This window comes from Tachysurus vachellii, chromosome 16 (assembly GCF_030014155.1).
Source record: "Tachysurus vachellii isolate PV-2020 chromosome 16, HZAU_Pvac_v1, whole genome shotgun sequence".
NCBI lineage: Eukaryota > Metazoa > Chordata > Actinopteri > Siluriformes > Bagridae > Tachysurus > Tachysurus vachellii.
In genome coordinates, this window is record NC_083475.1 from 2,856,691 (window position 1) to 2,878,241 (window position 21,551).

The 21,551-nt window shown below is 39.8% G+C and overlaps 6 protein-coding genes across 8 annotated transcripts in view; 1 reads left to right on the forward strand and 5 right to left on the reverse strand.

The window, feature by feature from the left end:
- LOC132858895 (uncharacterized) overlaps positions 1-21,551 on the forward strand; it is a 338,173-nt gene that overhangs the window by 124,673 nt on the left and 191,949 nt on the right. The window lies entirely within an intron of this gene.
- LOC132858942 (histone H2B) lies at positions 5,098-5,657 on the reverse strand. Its single transcript, XM_060889494.1, has one exon. It carries the CDS (start codon positions 5,604-5,606, stop codon positions 5,232-5,234), a length of 375 nt encoding a protein of 124 aa, XP_060745477.1. The 5' UTR covers positions 5,607-5,657; the 3' UTR covers positions 5,098-5,231.
- On the reverse strand, positions 6,061-10,234 carry LOC132858959 (histone H3-like). Its single transcript, XM_060889507.1, has 2 exons — positions 9,906-10,234; positions 6,061-6,470 (listed from the first exon to the last, which is right to left on the reverse strand). Exons 1-2 carry the CDS (start codon positions 10,232-10,234, stop codon positions 6,152-6,154), a joined length of 648 nt encoding a protein of 215 aa, XP_060745490.1. The 3' UTR covers positions 6,061-6,151.
- Positions 10,670-11,152, reverse strand: LOC132858934 (histone H2A-like). Its single transcript, XM_060889487.1, has one exon. The coding sequence runs from the start codon at positions 11,128-11,130 to the stop codon at positions 10,744-10,746; it is 387 nt and encodes a 128-aa protein (XP_060745470.1). The 5' UTR covers positions 11,131-11,152; the 3' UTR covers positions 10,670-10,743.
- Positions 11,506-12,355, reverse strand: LOC132858912 (histone H1-like). The gene has a single exon (XM_060889466.1). It carries the CDS (start codon positions 12,353-12,355, stop codon positions 11,741-11,743), a length of 615 nt encoding a protein of 204 aa, XP_060745449.1. The 3' UTR covers positions 11,506-11,740.
- The window catches only part of LOC132858908 (cytoplasmic dynein 2 heavy chain 1-like), a 104,803-nt gene continuing 98,394 nt past the window's right edge, over positions 15,143-21,551 (reverse strand). For 2 of the 3 annotated variants that reach the window (XM_060889462.1, XM_060889459.1), the window contains exons 6-10: positions 21,290-21,431; positions 20,933-21,138; positions 20,613-20,796; positions 19,247-19,368; positions 15,143-16,298 (exon numbers count right to left, since the gene is read on the reverse strand). In XM_060889462.1, coding sequence (XP_060745445.1) covers positions 20,680-20,796; positions 20,933-21,138; positions 21,290-21,431 — 465 coding nt within the window. In that variant the 3' untranslated portion in view covers positions 15,143-16,298; positions 19,247-19,368; positions 20,613-20,679. The remainder of the gene's footprint in view (positions 16,299-19,246; positions 19,369-20,612; positions 20,797-20,932; positions 21,139-21,289; positions 21,432-21,551) is intronic. The other variant, XM_060889461.1, reaches the window with a different exon arrangement.

Sequence of the window (21,551 nt, forward strand, 5' to 3'; positions counted from 1 at the left end):
AGTTAACATAACATACTGAACTCAGATTAATTTGCCTAAATGTAAGACTGAATAAAACATTAACTCACCTGAATAACAGAAGAAAGGCATTATGTCTTAGCACAGAGCATCAGCAGCCTGACCGTTATTTATATAACCACAGTTTTCATTCTTCAGGGCATTACCAGGTTTTCCAGTCATCCAGCTGATGGTAGAGAAATTTGATTTGGTCTGTCACCTTCCAGGAGTCTCTGAACAGACCAATTAAAGTCCAGCCTGAGACCAGTCCCTTTATAACTGAGTCTTCATTTGCATCTCTTGAGCTTGACAAGTCTGTGTGATGCTGTCTACAGTAAGTCTGAGCTTCAAGCCATGACATAGTAGTAGAAATGTAAATGTAGCTCTGATGTCCAGTATAACTGCCTATGAGAATAAAAAATACACAGATTACAACATTAAAACCCCAAAAGGAAATTTCTTAAAAGTTGCTGACAGAACATCAAGAACATGACACAAATCTGGGTAGATTGTAAGTATTGCCACAGTGTCTGAAATTTGTTTTAAGAAATTATGTTAAATATTTTTCCCAGTTCAACCCAATGAGTATATTAAAAAATACATTGTACAGAATTTTTATTACAACACAACATTCTCTACTGAGAAATAGGAAAGTAATCAATATGTAGATTCTTACCATCAAAACAGACAGCAAGGATTGACCAAGTACAGGGCACATCCGCCAAAGCCCAGGGAGCAAGCGCACCACACTCCTTATGTCCACCAAAGTTGTTGTGTTGACCTGAACTCCATCTTCCATCTCCATCTGAACACTGCTTCCCAGTGGTTTATTCCCCATGGGCCAGCGCCAGCTGTTGATGGGATTGTAGAGTCCAATCCAAGCACTGGAACTGAATTGTTGTCTCTGTGCTTCATTCTGAAGTCGGACCATGTTGTCATTACTGTCGAAGATAGCCAGGTCAGTGTGTGTGGCTCTGCAGTAAGCCTGAGCATCACTCCAGGTTTTCCCCTGCTGGATCAGGTAATACTGACGAGTGACAGACAGGACGAGAGGAACTGTGGATAAATTTTAAACATTTTATGCAAATTACCTCAGTTACAAATTTTACTTATTTTAATTAACTCTTCTCATAATTTTCCCACATTTGATTGTGCAACTTCAAACTGAACATTTATATAATGAAATTTTTTTTTTTTTTTTTCAAATTTTTCTTTGGTACAAAACAAGAAATTATTTTAAATCAACACACACACACACACACACACACACACACACACACACACACACACACACACACACACACACACACACACACACACACACACACACACACCTCTCACCTGTGAAAAACAGGAGCATAAAGAGACATGTATTATAAAGAGTATGAAGAGACATCCATTACTGATGTGTAGATAAACTCACTAAGGCAAAATAAATGTAATTAAAATCCCTCAGAAGTTCTGATCAGCAGTAAAACTGATAACTGTAAGTCCTACATCACTACATATGATTATAACTGAATTTATGCTGGCATGCTGGCATTTAAACTGAACAATGAGGAACAATTGTATTTAAAGTATCAGACTTTTTACGTGCTCTTTCACAGATTTGAGTGTCTCTGCCTCTCTAAAACTTGCCTTTTAAAGCTAATCATGTTACAGACCTGATAATTAACTACACAGTCTTATTCCTGTGTGTATGTGTTTATATCCCTAAATGTGTGTGGGTGTCTTTTTTGTTTCCATATTTATGACAAACTTGTGGACAAAAAGATCTATTAGTCAACTTGACTTCTGGTTTAAATGGAAGATGTACAAAGATATCTTGATATACTTCCTTTGTGTTTAATACACCATGAACATTTAAGAACATAACACTTCTTCACTTAATAAGAAGCAGTAGAGCCAGATGAGGATGTTTCTCATTAACAACAGCAGCTCAGTGTGTTAGATAGACATTTGAAGCACATGTTCTGATGGCACTTAAACTGAGTTTAAAAGCTGTTTATTAACTACCGACCTGCTGAACAAAGAGCTTATCACATTTTATTACTTTAAAACAACACAAACACAGTAATAATAAATTTGAAGTTTTCCACCAAATGTGTGTGTGTGTGTGTGTGTGTGTTCCTGCACACCACCTAGATGTGACATTTTCTCACCCCTCACACAACTGCTATTCTAAATAAAGATACATAATGTAAGAATTGTTTTTAAATGTTTCTCTGTTTGTTACCAAATGATAAGAAGAAGAGAACATAGATGAAATAATTAATAAGCTAAAAAATGCCCAAAGAATACTAGTATTGTGGATGGATGTTGACCGCCATCGTTTGGCCACGTTTAGCAAGTGCAGGTCACTCACACCTTAGAAATAATTTGTAGTAAATATTATTATTATTATTATTATTATTATTATTCATCTTCATCTTCTACCGCTTATCCGAACTACCTCGGGTCACGGGGAGCCTGTGCCTATCTCAGGCGTCATCGGGCATCAAGGCAGGATACACCCTGGACGGAGTGCCAACCCATCGCAGGGCACACACACACTCTCATTCACTCACACAATCACACACTACGGACAATTTTCCAGAGATGCCAATCAACCTACCATGCATGTCTTTGGACCGGGAGAGGAAACCGGAGTACCCGGAGGAAACCCCCGAGGCACGGGGAGAACATGCAAAATCCACACACACAAGGCGGGAATCGAACCCCCAACCCTGGAGGTGTGAGGCGAACGTGCTAACCACTAAGCCACCGTGCCACATTATTATTATTATTATTATTATTATTATTCGTAGTAGTAGTAATAATTTATTAGTTCATTTTTTTTTATTTACTACTACTGCTAATACTAATAATACTAACACTACTGCAATTAGACCACTCTTACACAAAATCAAACATGATGAAAGAATATAAGGTGTAAAAACAATGGCAGGAAGAGTGGTTAAGGTTACAACTTAAGCTCAAAACAAAACAGAAGCTGTATGGATGAGCAATAGTGTAACTCTAGTGTAAACCCTAGACACCCAAACCAAAGAAGAGGTGAAAGTATTAGGCTTAACAATTACAAACCGAAAATGTGCTGAACACAACTGGAGAGAGAAATAATATTAAATAAAAACTGAAAATGAAAACTGGAAATAGCTAATTATAAATCAAGAATTCAGTTAATTAAAACATTTGTATTATCTAAATTATTGTCTTTCCCTCTGACAATAAAATGATAATAAAATTAAATAAAATGTGTGTAGGTTTTACATGGAGAAACAATAGAGATGTTACAACACAAACATTTCTATATAAACCAAAAAACTAGGAGGTCTGGGTGCTACTGAGCTGGGTAATAAATTAATCATAGCTATTTGTAAAATGTGACACAGGCAATGTAAAGAAGGACTGAATGGATAAGAGATATGAACTCATGGAGAAAGAGGATAGGAAGAGCGAGAGAAAACTTTTTATAAATTAGTATACAGAGATTTTACATTTAAATAAAAGACTGGTTTAAACAATCTAACAAAAGTATGTGTGAAAATTAAGTACGAGTATAGCGAAATATAAACATCTTACTTTAAATGAAAGTGAACAATGTAATAAACATGTAAACTTAAAGCTTATATCTGAAAACATTACTGATGTAATATGGCTTGTAACTGTTTGAAGACTTGTGAATAGGGCTGGGCGATAAAACGATAACGATATGTATCGCGATAGACACGTGAACGATAGGGATAAAAAAACATTCGATATTTTTTATTCTTCGTCAGAAGAAAACAGAGGTTGCGAAGCAAGTTTGGTTGCATTAACAAAGGCAGTCACTCTCTGGTAACCTAGCAACATAGGGAGTGACACGCTAACAGCAATCATGTAACAGTATCACGTTTGGTTGCGCCATATTGTTGTCTCGTGCCGGTCTGCTAGATTCCGCTTCAGTAACCGGCGACTGATAAGCAGAAAATGAGTGCCGCAGCGAGCGAGGAAAATGTAAATAAAAGAGGAAAAGTCAGCTACTTTTTCATATTTCTGCAGGTTTTATATTTCAAACAATGTTACGGTACTGTATCAGGTTTGTTTTTTTATATTACAGACGTATCTCAGTTAGGGCGGAAACAATTCCTCGAGTAACTCTTTTATATAGCAATTATTTTGTGTGTGTGTGTGTGTGTGTGTGTGTGGGACAACGCGCTTACGTCAAAGCGGAAGGAGACGCAAGGAATTAGCGGTCTTTTGATTTGAGGGCGCGTGCGCATGCTAGTGCGGTCTGCAAATGGAAGGGCACGATAACAATGTCAATGAGCAAAGATAAGAAACAAACAGGAGAAAACGACAGAAAATGTCCAAGGTTTGGGATCATTTCAAATCGAAAAGTAAAGAAAATGTCGTGGCGTGTGTCCATTACAAGATCGGGCTGGCATACCACAACAGCAAGTCGTCCATGCTTATATATGCTTAAAGCACTCGGACAGGAACTTGGAACTAGAGTCCATGCATGGTTTCACACCATGTTTTTGCCTCTTAAATACTACAAAGCATTCCAAGAAGACAGTAAAGGCTTATGTTATGCCTGAGCTGTAGATTTAGAATCTTTTAGTTCTGAAGTTAAGTTGCATGACTTAAAGGCAGTATTTTTGTTATATTATTATTAATTTTAATGTATGCCTTAGTTTTGATACTTTAAAAAGTAATTTGAAAGTAATTTTTTTTTGTGCTTGTTTTTGCATCTCAGAAAAGGGTTCATTTAAAACCCAGAATGTTTGGCACTTAAATGTACTTAATTCTTCTCAGTCAACTTTGTCATTGTTCACAGTACAAGTACAGACAGAGAAACAATAAAATCTAAATGTTTATTTTGATAGAAAACAATGTTGTATGCATTGCATATTATTGATATTTTTTATGATCCCTTTAAAATAAGTACCAGGAGTAAAATATTACATTTAAACATTTTCATATTAAACTTAACCTTCCTCTGATCATAATTAAAAAAAGCAAAACCGGTAGCAAAGCATATAAACATACATGTATTTATATGTACAAATTAAAATACAGAAGCACTGATGGAATACATACGTGAAAAAAAAAGTGGTTATCCTTTGGTGGGTGCGTGTGCGTGTGCGTGTGTGTGTGTGTCTCACACGCAGAAAGGAGATTTGCACCTTGCATGAAAAAGTGGGTGGCTCTTAAAAGAGCCTTTGTGTTGATAAAGACGGCGGTAAGGCGCTTTACTTGGAGCTGGTGTACTTGGTGACGGCTTTTGTGCCCTCAGACACGGCGTGCTTGGCCAACTCTCCGGGAAGCAACAGACGCACGGCAGTCTGGATCTCCCTAGAGGTGATGGTGGAGCGCTTGTTGTAATGAGCCAGACGGGAAGACTCACCGGCGATGCGCTCAAAAATGTCGTTGACGAACGAGTTCATGATGCCCATGGCCTTAGAGGAGATACCGGTATCAGGGTGCACCTGCTTCAGGACTTTGTACACGTAGATGGCGTAACTCTCCTTCCTGGTCTTTCTGCGCTTCTTGCCGCCTTTACCCGCCGTCTTGGTCACGGCTTTCTTGGATCCCTTCTTGGGCGCGGTCTTAGCTGGTTCAGGCATGGTGTTGCTGCTCGAGTGAACTGCGAGAGAATAAGTAACACCCACCTAGCGGCTGCTCAATATACAGGGTGACATTGTAATTATGCGCAAGAGAACAAACGTGTGTTATTGGTCAGAATCCCAAAGGTCCTGACGCGGAGCACCTCCTCCCGCTCCTCCTACACACTTACTCCTCCCCGCTGTCCCCTCTGTGCTTTGTTCCCCTTCCGCCATTTTACACTCAGCTTTGTGCTTTATGACAAAAGAAAAGGGAAAAGAACTTTTTTCTACCACCAAACTTTACACGCGTTTCACACACACTACATATATATATATATATATATATATATATATATAAAATAAAAAGATAGAGCTGTATTAATTAATTAACTTGTAATATTGTACTAAAGAGCATTTATTATACAAGTTGTATATTGCTTTATACGGCTTTTGACATTATTTGTGTCCACACACACACGCGCACGGTAAAGAAGGAAAATCTCTTTGTGGATATTTGGGTGGCCCTTAAAAGAGCCGTTGTGTTGACGTGGTTCGGTGTTGAACGTTTAACCGCCGAAGCCGTACAGAGTGCGTCCCTGGCGTTTCAGGGCGTACACCACATCCATGGCGGTGACGGTCTTTCTTTTGGCGTGCTCGGTGTAGGTGACGGCGTCGCGGATGACGTTCTCCAAAAAGACTTTGAGCACACCGCGAGTCTCTTCATAAATCAGGCCGGAAATACGCTTAACACCGCCACGGCGAGCCAGACGGCGAATAGCCGGCTTGGTGATTCCCTGGATGTTATCGCGAAGGACTTTACGATGACGCTTTGCGCCCCCTTTGCCGAGCCCCTTACCGCCTTTACCTCTACCAGACATGATGCTGCTCTCTCGAAGTGAAGCCGCTCAATAAGATACACCCCAAAGAGACCGAATATTTATCCTCCATCTCCTGGACCCAGTTGAGAACAGGCAAGAAGGCGGGTCTAAGACCTGCGCTCACACCATAGAAACCGTTCATAAACAAAGAGAAAGCCACAGCTTTTAACTTACTGGTGTATTTTTCTGCTGCAACCTCTCTGTACACACAAGGATCATCATCATCATCATCATTATTATTATTATTATTATTATTATTATTATTATTATTATTATTATTATTATTAGAGTTGTTATAAGTCGTAGTAGTAGTAGTAGTAGTAGTAGAATTTAACCCAAGGTATACAAAGTGAGTATTTCAATAAAAATATACAGACCAACACCCAGCGATGTATAGATGTTAGTAACAGCACTCTGTGGTTGTACAACATTAACCTGCACTGTTTAGATGTAAAACATCCATTTGAGCACATCTGTGGCTTGAGGCCTGTATTCTATACTCCTAGGTCCAATACTAGGAGACCCGGTGTTCCCCGTTTGTCTGGGTACATTATAAACCAAGCCCATGTTTAACCCTGATAGTAGATTACAAGCAACAAAGAAAGGAATGTAAAGACAACATTCAGGAGTCATTTTATCAGCTGTAAAACACAAAATATTACAGAATCTATAAGGTTTATAGTCTAAATGAGCTATATTGTCTCCAACACTAATCTCATTCTAAAACTCAGTGTCATTCACAAAGAAAGCTCATTAAAGTCAAAATTCAAAATTCAAATATCAAACGAGGGTCAAAAGAAAACATCACTGTTCTGCTTGAAATATTTAGTCGACACCGTCTAGACACAGACCTCACTGTAAATGGGATCATTTGAACAGCTATGTTAGATTCCATGTATATAAGTTATAGATAAACAAGACAACAGCTATTGTACTGAAAGCAGAGCAATGAAGTGTGATTGTGATAGTTGTGTGTGACTGCCAGAATCTGGAAATCAACAGATTTCAAGCTGGTTATTAATCACTGTGACACACACACACACACACACACACACACACACACACACACACACACACACTCACACACATACAGTTAAGTCCATATATATTTGGACACATGCAACATTTTCATACATTTGGCTATGTATGCCACAGAATAAACTGAAAATGGAAAAAAAAAAATAAAAAGATGCATTTGAAGAGCAGATGTTCAGCTTTAATTCAAGGGGTTGAACAAAATTATCAAGTAAAAGGTTCAGGAACTGCAACCATTTTTATGCACAGTCTCCACATTTTCAGGGGCTCCAATGTAATTGGACAAATGAATATAATCATAAATAAAATGTTCATTTTAAATATTTTGTTGAAAATCCTTTGCAGGCAATGACTGCAGGCCTGAAGTCTGGAGCCCATGGACATCACCAGAGACTGTGTTTCCTCCTTTCTGATGCTTTGCCAGGCCTTAACTGCAGCTGTCTTCAGTTAATGTTTGTTCGTGGGTCTTTCTGCCTTTAGTCATCTACTGTTGTCTTCCGTGGACGGCCAGGCCTTTTTATGTTGCTGAGCTCACCATTCCATTCTATTTTTTCTCAGAATCTACCAAACTGTTGATCTGGCCGGGACATTAGGAGTGGCCAGATCAACAGTTTGGTAGATTCTGAGAAAAAATAGAATGAATAAAAAGCTGTTTCATGTACCGGTGTAGGCTATTCCTTCATTATTGATGAAGAAATAATGAAGGAATAGCCTACACCGGTACATGAAACAGCTTTTTATTCATTCTATTTTTTCTCAGAATCTACCAAACTGTTGATCTGGGGGGCTGCCAAACTGTTGAAAAAGGGGGCTGGCTACTCTCAAGAGCTGTAATTCCTAAACCCTTCCTCCAATTTGAATTTAAATACCCTCAAATTAAAGCCGAGAGACTTTCAGCCCACTATAAATATACAACTATAGCTTGAATATGATTTGGTAAATACCAAAAAAAAAAAAAAAAAAAAAACTAAAATTGTGCATGTGTCCAAATATATATGGACCTCACTGTATATGAAAGTTGTACTCTACTTCTAAAGATTATCAGTCAAGAACTTGTTGCAATTTTGAAATTTGGCCAATAACATCAAATAGTATTCATAACAGTGAAGTTTTAATTATGCAATTTATTGCTTTTATATTAGCTTTCTTCTTGTTGTTTTTGTTAGAAGTAGTAGTAGAAGCAATATTCTAAAATGTGCAAATGTAGCACTGGGTAAAAGGAAAAAAAAAAACCTACTACTACTAATAATAGTAACCTGAAACTATTTGTAACCATTTTGAGTTTTTTTAATACAATTTACTACTAATACCACCACTACTACTACTACTACTACTGCTATCAGCAGCAACAGTACTAGTACTACTACTTAAAGGAGCAAATAGAAGCAAAATTGGCAATCAAACATTCATCGTAATTCTAGAGCTCTGTACCTGAGGTCATAATTAGCTCATAATAATCAACACTGGTGAATTTAGCTCTCTTTCTGTTTAAACACAAAACAAAGAATAAACAATTTTTTTGTCCATGCTACTATATTTTAATATTTAATTACAAATTAGATAATAATGCTAATAAAATAATAATACTAATAATTCAGCCTTCTGTTTCTTTACTCAGTAAGGCAACAATCTTATTTTCCCAGCTCCAGTTGGACTCTGCTTCATTAAATATTCAGATATACTAAGAGGAGATGACGACTACATGTGGTCTTTGAGGACATTATATTTATAATCACACCTTCCAGTGTCACCCACATGAGGATGAGGTTCCCCCTTAAGTCTGGTTCCTCTCAAGGTTTCTCCATAAGGGTGTTTTTCCTTACTACAATCACTTCAGCCACCTCAGGCTTGTTCATCAGGAATAAATACAAACACATTTAAATAAGTCTAATATTAACCTTGAGTTTTTATGTTGTGTTCATGTTCTGTAAAGCTGTTTGAGAGACGTCCATTGCTAAAAGCACTATACAAATAAATGTGTATTTATCTATTTATTTTCAATTACTCTTCTTATCCCTGAACACAATATTCCTAACACAAACACTCTGTACTCTCCATCTTTAAATCATTTCTGTAAAGCAGATACACATACATGAGATATATATATATATAAATAAATTTATATCTATAAATTTATACATACATACACACACACACACACATATATATATATATATATATATATATAATTAATTAAACACACACAAAGTGAACTTTATATGACAAACTCAGCTCCCACACACAGATATGAAGAAGTGCTCATTTATCAGAGAGAATGTGGTGGCTCTTAAAAGAGCCTTTTTGTACATTAGACAGAATTGAGGTTTAAGCGCGCTCTCCGCGAATACGGCGGGCCAGCTGAATGTCCTTAGGCATGATGGTCACTCTCTTGGCGTGAATGGCGCACAGGTTGGTGTCCTCGAACAGACCGACCAGGTACGCCTCGCTAGCCTCCTGCAAGGCCATGACGGCCGAGCTCTGGAAACGCAAGTCGGTCTTGAAATCCTGAGCGATTTCTCTCACCAGGCGCTGGAAGGGCAGCTTGCGGATAAGCAGCTCAGTAGACTTCTGATAACGGCGGATCTCCCTCAGAGCCACGGTGCCGGGCCTGTAACGGTGAGGCTTCTTCACGCCGCCGGTAGCCGGGGCGCTCTTGCGAGCAGCTTTAGTGGCGAGTTGCTTCCTGGGCGCTTTGCCACCAGTGGACTTACGAGCGGTCTGCTTGGTTCTTGCCATAGTGTCGAGCTGTGAACTTCACGGAGGAAAAACACAATAAACGACGCTGGCGAACGCTGTCTTTTTAAGCCCTAACGCCGCCCTGTTCTCATTGGGCGGATTGAAAGCAGACGTCTGCCATTGGATAGAACGCGTTACGTCACCTGATGACTATTGGACCGTTCTCTGTCACGGACAAAGTTTGATACCCAAACCGCCCGCCCCTATTTTACTGGCGCTCGCAGTAGCACAGCGCTTTTGTTCTCTGTCAGCAACCTACTGTCTCTTTCTGTCATTTAGAGAGCAGGCTTCATTATTATTATTAATAATAATAATAATAAAAACTAGTAATATTATTAGTAATAATAATAATAATAATAAATTTTAACACTTATTTGGGAAATTTTCTTTATAAAGTCCACACTCACAGCATTAATAAAAACTAGGATGAAATTGCACTTTTCCAGTAAAAGTGGGTGGCTCTTAAAAGAGCCTTTTTTGGGTGGTGAGAAACGCAGCGCTGAGTGAGTTTACTTGGTCTTGACGGCCTTCTCGGTCTTCTTGGGCAGCAGCACGGCCTGAATGTTGGGCAGTACACCTCCCTGAGCGATCGTCACTCCTCCGAGCAGTTTGTTCAGCTCCTCGTCGTTACGCACAGCGAGCTGCAGGTGGCGGGGAATGATACGGGTCTTCTTGTTGTCACGGGCGGCGTTGCCAGCCAACTCGAGGATCTCAGCTGTCAGATACTCGAGCACGGCGGCCAAGTAAACCGGAGCGCCGGCACCGACGCGCTGTGCGTAATTACCTTTACGCAGAAGCCTGTGCACACGACCCACGGGGAACTGCAGTCCGGCCCTGGATGAACGAGTCTTGGCCTTAGCCCTAGTTTTACCGCCGGTTTTGCCTCTTCCGCTCATCTTGTAGCTCAGATACGTTCTAAGAACAACAACGAAATAACAGTTCTGTTCTTCTAGCACTCTGTGATATAACCGTCACGTCATATCTCTTATTGGCTAAGATCCTTGTGACGGAAGAACCAATCCGAGACACGCCGTAGAATTCCAGGGTCAGTCCATCATTGTATTGTACGCCACACGCCCCTCCCACTCCCGTGTGTGTGGGCGCGCGTGCGTTGTGTGTGAGAGTGAGTGAGAGAGAATGAAATCAAAATAAAAAAAAGACTAAATGCATATCATTGTAGAGAGAAAATATTTTGTAAACTGATTTATGATCAGTATCTTGATTATTCACTGGTTTTATATCTATAAAGCATATATTATTATAGAAGAGAGTAAAGACAAATGCACATGGATTTAAAATGTAAACTGTCCAATTGTCCCTAGTTGTTCATACGTTTATGTGAAGGTGAATGTACAAGTCTGTAGCTGCCTAAACACTCGGTACAGAATCCACTAAAGTCATCATTTTGTTTATCTTATTTATCAGAATAGGAAACAGCTGTTTAAGGGAAAATATGGGTGGCTCTTAAAAGAGCCGTTTGAGGAGTAAAAAACATGAGAAACACGTTTACTTCTTCTTGGGAGCCTTTTTGGCCTTCGCCGCTTTGGGCTTTACAGCCTTTACCTTCTTGGGGGTCGCCGGCTTTTTGGCCCTCTTGGGGCTCTTGGCTGCTTTCTTGGGGGTCGCCGGCTTTTTGGCCTTCTTGGGGCTTTTGGTGGCTTTCTTGACGGCAGCGACGGGCTTCTTCGTCTTCTTGGGAGACTTCTTGGCTGCGGGTTTTTTGGCCGCTACTTTCTTGGGCTTCTTAGCCGCGGTGGGCTTTTTGGCGGCCGCCTTTGTCGCTTTGGGCGCGGCTTTCTTTGCGGGCTTCTTAAGTTCGGTCTGCTTCTTGTTCAGCTTGAAAGATCCAGACGCGCCGGTCCCTTTGGTCTGCACCAGAGTGCCTTTAGTAACGAGGCCCTTGACGGCGAGCTTGACGCGAGAGTTGTTCTTCTCCACGTCGTATCCGCCGGCAGCCAAAGCTTTCTTCAGGGCGGCAAGAGACACGCCGCTCCTCTCCTTGGACGAGGAAACCGCTTTGACGATGAGCTCGCCGACGCTAGGACCTGTTTTCTTAGTCTTCGAAGCTGCCTTCTTCTTGGGCGCTTTGGCCGGCGCGGCGGCGGGAGCGACTTCAGCCATCTCTCTCTCTCTCTGGGAGCTAATAGTAGAATAAACGAGTGTACCGCTGTACGCTGTGTAACACGGGAACCTTCCTTCTCTCGATCGGGGGGCTGGGCTTAAAAGTAAGCATGAGAACGTTGTAGACTCAACCGGCCGAGACTGAACGACTGCGCTTCCGAGACACCGTGACAAGTGTGTTTTCTCACGGCGTTTCTCAGCGAAAATACGACGCTGCAGACAAGATCCCGAGCGTTCAGCAACATGTTTGTTGAGCAGGGACTTTGTTGCTCGCTACGAGCTCACGTCGGGTCTCGGGAAAAAGGACAATGTCGCGCAGCGAGCACAAAAGTGTACGGTGCGTCTGGGGCTCGCTCCGGCTTGCGGCGCATTTGGGGCGATGTGGCGTGTAAAAAGTTGACAAAAAGAGGGACGGGGCTTGTTAGTGGTGTTTACCGAGTTGCGGGAGAACCTTGTGAATGACACTGATGTATTTGTATCGACTGAGTGTTGTGTGTAATAATTGTAAAGGAGCTCCGTTTGTGCTGCGTAAAGCACATGTATACTAGAGACAGACAGACAGTGCGAGTTGTGGGTGTCCATTTGCGTGTGTCTTTGTTTCTGTTTGTTTGTTTAGACGTGTTGCTGTTGTTGTGTTCCTCTGTTTGTGCTTGTACCTGTGCTGTTTGTGCTTGTCTCTCACTCGATCTCTCTCGCTCTCACTCGATCTCTCTCGCTCTCACTCGATCTCTCTCGCTCTCACTCGATCTCTCTCGCTCTCACTCGCTCTCTCTCGCTCTCACTCGCTCTCTCTCGCTCTCACTCGCTCTCTCTCGCTCTCACTCGATCTCTCTCGCTCTCTCACTCGATCTCTCTCGCTCTCTCACTCGATCTCTCTCGCTCTCTCACTCGATCTCTCTCGCTCTCTCACTCGATCTCTCTCGCTCTCTCACTCGATCTCTCTCGCTCTCTCACTCGATCTCTCTCGCTCTCTCACTCGATCTCTCTCGCTCTCACTCGATCTCTCTCGCTCTCACTCGATCTCTCTCGCTCTCACTCGCTCTCTCTCGCTCTCACTCGCTCTCTCTCGCTCTCACTCGCTCTCTCTCGCTCTCACTCGCTCTCTCTCGCTCTCACTCGCTCTCTCTCGCTCTCACTCGATCTCTCTCGCTCTCACTCGATCTCTCTCGCTCTCACTCGATCTCTCTCGCTCTCACTCGCTCTCTCTCGCTCTCACTCGATCTCTCTCGCTCTCACTCGATCTCTCTCGCTCTCTCACTCGATCTCTCTCGCTCTCTCACTCGATCTCTCTCGCTCTCACTCGATCTCTCTCGCTCTCACTCGATCTCTCTCGCTCTCACTCGATCTCTCTCGCTCTCACTCGATCTCGCTCGCTCTCACTCGATCTCGCTCGCTCTCACTCGATCTCGCTCGCTCGCTCTCTCTCGCTCGCTCTCTCTCTCTCGCTCGCTCTCTCTCTTTCTCTCTCGCTCGCTCTCTCTCTTTCTCTCTCGCTCGCTCTCTCTCTTTCTCTCTCGCTCGCTCTCTCTCTTTCTCTCTCGCTCGCTCTCTCTCTCTCTTTCTCTCTCGCTCGCTCTCTCTCTCTCTTTCTCTCTCGCTCGCTCTCTCTCTCTCTTTCTCTCTCGCTCGCTCTCTCTCTCTCTTTCTCTCTCGCTCGCTCTCTCTCTTTCTCTCTCGCTCGCTCTCTCTCTTTCTCTCTCGCTCGCTCTCTCTCTTTCTCTCTCGCTCGCTCTCTCTCTCTCTGTCTCTATCTGTGAGACACCCTTCTCCCTGACAGCTCTCAATAAAACTTCAGCTAGTGATAAAGAAATTAAACACTTTTTTTTACTTAATTAATTATTACATCTGATTGAGTGATGAATTACATGAAAGTAGTTAAAAAATAATTTACAACATTAAAGGAATAAAAATAATAAACTTCAATAAAATTCCTTATTGATCTTCAAAATGAGTTGAATTTTTTTTTTTTTCAAGAATTCACTTCAAATTTTCACCTTCTAACATTCACTTTAAGATGAACTGTGAGTAAACATTTGAAATGACTTTTCATATAAAAGCTCGTTCTGAGCTGAGATCTAGTGATTTTTTTAAAGTCTGTAATCCACCTGAATTGACAGTTCACTGTTTATTAGTTCATTCATATAAATAAATGGACAAAAGAGAGAAAAGCACCAGTGGGCAGAGAGATGACCCTGATGTAGAGTCCTGGTGCCACCCACTGTACTTTTAGTTAGTTTAGATTAGGGTATGCAGCTAGTTTTTCTTTACTGTCAATTTATTTAGCTCAAAAAAAAAAAAAAAAAGACTACATCTACACGAGGCTCTGTTTTTAATTCTGTTCATTTCTTTATGCTGTCAATGTTCTACCTTTTGTGAGTCTAGCTCCACTGTCCCTTTGTGTCCTGAGTCCTCATGTTCTGTCTGTAATTTCTTGTCATTTGGATCATTAAAGTAATAAGCTAAAGTAATAAGTAATAGCTGCTTTTCCCCTCCTAAATTTTCATGATTTTCACCTCTTATATTAATAGATATGACATCATTATATATAATTAATTGTGTATTAATAAAGTGTCCACTTTCAGTAAATGATACTAATTCTATGTAATTGAGCATGGTGATTATTCTGGGGAAGGAACAGATTGATCTTTTGTCCTTTACCTGGTCTCTACTCAGGAGCGCTGCTTCTTTAGTGTCTTTTCATATGATACTGAAGTCCTTTGGGGAGATTTTCTATTTGTTGTTGTTTTTTTTTAACCCTTAAAATAAACATAAAGCATCATAGGGTCTGGGGTTTATTATATTTAATAAAAATTACATTCAATAACCAATAAACAAATATAATGAATTTACTGACAGTCACTATAACTCTAATGTCTAACATTTTTAAATGCTGTCTATGTTCAGTTTAACATTCTTGCTGGTTTGACGTAAGTCTGACGTAAAAAGTCTGATGTAAGAAAACATTTTCATAAAAAGTGCAAATACATGATTTAGTCATAAAAGTCTTATTCTGTCCTCTTTCTTTTCCTAACATCCCCATGTTTGTTCTGCTGATCCACAGTCACCTGGTATGACATCATTGCTATAATTTTGTGTAACTATACAGATAATCTATACAGATATCTAGGGTAAGATAATATCCAAGCTCATACTGAGCTGGATTTAATGGATGTCTGTATAAAATTGTAATAATGATGTGGCCAAACAAAGAAAGCAATAAACATAGTGTAAAACTGTATACAGAGTGTGTGACAATCATTTAGGATATTTTCAAATATTATGAATGATCTATGGTATTTGGTATTTACCAAAACATATTCAGGCTATAGTTGTATATTTACAGTGGGCTGAAAGTCTCTCAGCTTTAATTTGAGGGTATATAAATCCAAATTGGAGGAAGGGTTTAGGAATTACAGCTCTTGAGAGTAGCCAGCCCCCTTTTACAGGGGACCAAAAGTAATCGGACAGTTGAATAAAAAGCTGTTTCATGGACAGGTGTAGGCTATTCCTTCATTATTTCTTCATCAATTAAGCAGGTAACAGGTCTGGAGTTGATTCTAAGTGTGGTATTTTCACTTGGAATCTGTTGCTGTGAACTTATATCATGCCTTCAAAGGAGCTCTCCATGCAAGTCAAACAGGCCATCATTAGGCTTCATAAACAAAACAAATCCATCAGAAAGATAGCGAGAACATTAGGAGTGGCCAGATCGACAGTATGGTAGATTCTGAGAAAAAATAGTATGCAATGGTGAGCTCAGCGACATAAAAAGGCCTGGCCGTCCACGGAAGACAACAGTAGATGACTAAAGGCAAGACTCGCGAACAAACATCAACTGAAGACAGCTGCAGTTAAGGCCTGGCAAAGCATCAGAAAGGAGGAAACCCAGTCTCTGGTGATGTCCATGGGCTCCAGACTTCAGGCAGTCATTGCCTGCAATGGACTTTCAACAAAATATTAAAAATGAACATATATATATATGTTTATCTATAACAAACAGAGTCTACTTATATACATGTAATCTAACATAGCTGTTCAAATGATCCCATTTACAGTGAGGCCTGTGTCTAGACGGTGTCGACTAAATATTTCAAGCAGAACAGTGATGTTTTCTTTTGACCCACGTTTGATATTTGAATTTTGACTTCAATGAGCTTTCTTTGTGAATGACACTGAGTTTTAGAATGAGATTAGTGTTGGAGACAATATAGCTCATTTAGACTATAAACCTTATAGATTCTGTAATATTTTGTGTTTTACAGCTGATAAAATGACTCCTGAATGTTGTCTTTACATTCCTTTCTGTGTTGCTTGTAATCTACTATCAGGGTTAAACATGGGCTCGGTTTATAATGTACCCAGACAAACGGGGAACACCGGGCCTCCTAGTAGTGGACCTAGGAGTATAGAATACAGGCCTCAAGCCACAGATGTGCTCAAATGGATGTTTTACATCTAAACAGTGCAGGTTAATGTTGTACAACCACAGAGTGATGTTACTAACCTCTATACATTGCTGGGTGTTGGTCTGTATATTTTTATTGAAATACTCACTTTGCATACCTTAGGTTAAATTCCACTACTACTACTAAGCCTTATAACAATAATAATAATAATAATTATAATGATGATCCTTGTGTGTATATAGAGGTTGCAGCAGAAAAATACACTAGCAAGTTAAAAGCTGTGAGATAAGAGATGTTCCTTCTTTACTTTCGTCAAAAGCCGATATATATTTATATAATAGATGCTCGTGAGTACAATAATATACAAGTTGACTGATTTTATATACATCTGTCTTTCTCTTTTGCTTTCATATTGTGTGTGTGTGTGTGTGTGTGTGTGTGTGTGTGTAAAGACTGTTGGTAGAAACAGGATTTTTTTCCCTTTTTCTTTTGTCAGAAAGCACAAAGTTGTACAAATTTGTACACAATAATAAATAAATACAATTATGTAATAAATATTTTTAAATTAATAAATTATTGTAAATAATGTACAAAATTGAAAGTGTAAAACGGTGGAAGGGAAACAAAGCACAGCGGACTAGTGTTAATTTCGTCAGACGAGACGAGACGAAATATGTTCGTCAACAACCTTTTTTTTCATGACTAAGACGAGACGATGACAAGACTGCACCACTGTCCAAAAACGCTGACTAAGCCTAAATTAACATGCATTATTGTTGACAAAAAAAGACGAGACAAAAATGTGTTGTATGAAATAAAAACTAAGATAAAATCTCTCTTCATTTTCGTCTACAATTGTCTCTGCTTTTTCATCAGCTGTTACGCCTTTAAAATATTCAGCACGAGTTCGCAGCTTCGCGCTGTTGCTCAAGTTACAGGTCCGCGAAGCGGGTCCCGCTTATTATATTGCTACCTACCAAATAAATCAATAATTTGACTCAAAATGATGATTTAAAAAAGTGTTTATCGATTTAAAAACAATTGTATTGTTTCCGCTAAAGAAAATAGTGCGCTCCGTCTCTACGGTTAGAATCCTGTGTGTCCATGGCAACGCTCTGTTTTTCATGGCAACGGTGTGTTATAGTTCGCAGCGGTCTGTTATCAAGAAATAAAATAGTGTGTGTGTAGAAAGAATTCGTCCACACGCCGCTCAAAAAATAAATAAATAAATAATCCTGAGCACAAGTCCACCCCTGGTCTAGGTAGGCTTTTTGTGTTAAATTATATTTCCTGTCGCTGCGCAGGCTCTTTTATTGTACATGACAGCTTATGTCCCGATGACCGGTCTTTGCATTACGATTAAAAGCAGGATCAATAAAGTAAAAAATGTGATGTGCAGTCAAGTTCGAGTGTATGCACTGTTTAAACGAGTGTTCTCAACTTCTCACTGATACTTTTGTGATTCGTAGAGTTTTGACAAGTTTTATAGCCTTGATATTGTTTCTTATTCAAAAGTGGTGACAGAAAAAACTCAGCACCCCCAACCTGAAACCTCTTCCCACGCCCCTGTCACAATCACATCATAATCAAAATTAATAATTAGGCTTAAAAGCAAATGTATATGTAAGGGAATCAAGTTTAACAATTACATGTAATATTGCTCCAAATATCATCAATAATGGTGTGTGCAATACCATGTATAACTTGCATTAATTTGGTAATTAATATATATATATATATATATATATATATATATATATATATATATATATATATATATATATATATATATATATATATATCTCTTAGGCTTTTCATTAATTTATTTATTTCCACTATAACACTTGATTCTTCCTGATATTATTGCATTAAATGAGGCCTCGTTGTATTTATTCTTACAATAGATTCCAGATGTGGTCAAGCTACAATTTTTTGACTAAAACTAGACTAAAATTAAAAGACTTTTAGTCGACTAAAACTTGACTAAGATACCTTGAGTTTTCTTTTGACTAAAACTAGACTAAAATGACGAGACTTTTAGTCGACTAAAACTAAGACTAACAAAAAAGATATGTGAATGACTAAATATGACTAAAACTAACAAGGACATTTGGCACAAGACTAAGACTAAGACTAAATTAAAAATAGATGACGAAATTAACACTACAGCGGACACAGTGGATGAAGAAGAACTAGACAATACTAGTAGATAGCAGTAGATATCCCTCAAGTCTATACTCGTCTCTCACACTTTAGGGCTTTGACTATGTTCTCACATCAGGTCAGCAAAACAAGCTAACCATATTAGCTACTCAGAGTCAGTTTGGTGCTACAGCTGACTCTGAGTAGCTAATATGGTTAATATTAGCTACTCAGAGTCAGCTGTAGCACCAAACTTGTCTTCTACTGCACTCCAACCTTTACGTTTATTCCCAATGTCTCTGTACACGTCACTGAGAGCTCGTATATGTGAAGGTGAACCTACACTGAGGTTAGAAAGTTTTCTTCTGCTGTGAGGTGAAGTTAGGAAACACCAGGCCACACGCTCTGGAGGATCTGAGAGGAACCTTTACAGCTTGGCTGTCACAACTGTGACAACTGTGACATCTGTTCAGAATGACAAAATGTTCATGAAAACCTGATTATCTGTCGCTTTGTTTCTCTTCATCAGGATAATGAAGTACTTCAGTAGCTGGGAATATAAAGAGCAGTAGGACACACTCTGGATAAATAAACACACACTTTCATTTCAGCTTTAAACAGGTCTCACAGCTGCCAATCAAAATGTAGGAATATTACACTTCAAATTTCACTCCTGGGTCATTCATTGAGTCAGGGCTAACATAAGGGTCAAAGGTTAGGTCGTGTCCATGGTAACAATAACTCACACAACAAAAGCAGATTTACAAAAGCATCAGAAAGCAGCATTAAGTGCGTTAATAAACACCTTAATAAACACACACACTCACACTTACACACACACATACACAGACACAGACACACAATATACCTGTTAGGTAACAAATCAGCTGTACAGGCTCACGTGTATGTGTGATTATATGAGACGTACTGTACCGTATCAACTCATTGGTAGCAGTAACAGAGACAGAGAGACAATATCAGGGTCCATCTTATTTATAAAAGTTCACACCTAATTAGTGTTCTTGGTGGAAGTGCAGTCATTAGGAGGGCTAAATTTATATCTAATTAGCTTCCTAACAAGAACGTCTTACACTCCAAATCAATACTTAAGTGTTTAGCACTATAGATTGTCTGCAGCTGTTCTCTATCAGGATAACTGCAGAGAAACACAAACACACGTTAGGACTGCGCTTTAGTGGTGAAGTCCAAGTATAAATACACACACACAATTTTTTTTTTCAGGGAGTTTGGAAAAGTCCCAGAAAGAATTGAGGTGTTCACCACTTCTAAGAGATCTGCTTCTAAACAGTTGAACACACTTTTGACAAAAGATGTGGGAAGTGTGTCAAGATAGCAGGTTGAGGATTTGAGGTGCTGTACTCACTATTTCTTCTGAAGATTAGCAACCGATTGCTTCAAAAGCAGATTGCATCTGCAGTCTGCAGATATGCTTGGCATTGAAGATAAAGCCTTCATAATTAGCACACTAGCGTTCTGGCTAATGCATCTCTTTCTGACAGAGACAGATCTAGATTCAGTAGTGATCAGAAGTGATCACATCCGATTAATAACAATGGATAAAATGAACACAATATCATAAAAACATAAACACAATATCAGGGTACTAACAGTAACACGTTACTCTACTGAGTAGTTTTGTACATAAAAATAGATGGGATCTAATATTTTGTGTGTGTGTGTGTGTGTACCTCATCACAGTTGAACACCAGCACCTGTCTGCCCCGCGGTCCTCCGAGTGCTTTAACAGACTCGGTTTTACCGGTTCCTGCTGGCCCATATGGGTTTCCTCCTAAACCCATCCTCATAGCCTGAGTTAGCGTAAGGTAGCACTCCATCCGTTAGAGGAGTGTGCACTAGCTTAGGGGCGTTACCCTGAAGTATAAAGACCAAAAGAGAAAGGGTGTGAGATTATTCATTATCTTTACTGTGTTTTTGAATTAAATAAAAATGTAAAAGTGAACAGAGTTAAAAGCGTGATGGTTAGAGACCACACATGGTGTGTGTATACCTGGTATTCGTAGGTGTAGTTAAACACTGCATCCACCATGTGTCCAGTGCAGCACTGATCAGTGTTCAGGTAGAAACGCAGCTGTTTCTTCCACACCCAATCATCTGCACTGTGAACCTGAACCTCCAGCAGCTCCCGCACCACCGACAGGTTGTGGATCACATCCAGGATCAGAGCTTTCAGCTTCAACTGAAGCACACTGGACTCTGAAATTATACAAACAACACTTGGTGGCTGTATAGGGTTTAGATCTGCATTAACTAGCATTGACTCTTTACCAGTCACTACGCTATGAAATGTATTTATTAAACACACTAATTTACACACTGGAACACATAGAAACACATGCTTCCGCACCTGTAGACTCTATGCGGGCATTTGTGTCGGTGTAGTGCTCTAGTTTAGCTGTGAGCTCCAGCTCCAGTTGGTGAAGGTTCTGCTCACGAATGGTGCTTTCTACATCCTGTGTAAACTGTATCTGTTCAGCCAGGCATAGGATCTGCTCACACACACACACACACACACACACACACACAAAATCCACCATTTCATTCCTTTGAAATTTCATAATTAAGGGATCTGACTTCGGTAATTAAGTGATTACATTTCACACATTATA

What these genes read in the sequence shown, in the direction of transcription:
- LOC132858942 (XM_060889494.1), bottom strand. Translation starts at nt 5,606, where the DNA reads ATGCCTGAACCAGCTAAGACCGCGCCCAAGAAGGGATCCAAGAAAGCC.
- LOC132858959 (XM_060889507.1), bottom strand. Translation starts at nt 10,234, where the DNA reads ATGGCAAGAACCAAGCAGACCGCTCGTAAGTCCACTGGTGGCAAAGCG. An exon ending in CTGTTCGAGGACACCAACCT is followed by an intron (nt 6,471 to 9,905) that starts GTGCGCCATTCA and finishes ACTTCGAGAGAG; the next exon opens with CAGCATCATGTCTGGTAGAG.
- LOC132858934 (XM_060889487.1), bottom strand. Translation starts at nt 11,130, where the DNA reads ATGAGCGGAAGAGGCAAAACCGGCGGTAAAACTAGGGCTAAGGCCAAG.
- LOC132858912 (XM_060889466.1), bottom strand. Translation starts at nt 12,355, where the DNA reads ATGGCTGAAGTCGCTCCCGCCGCCGCGCCGGCCAAAGCGCCCAAGAAG.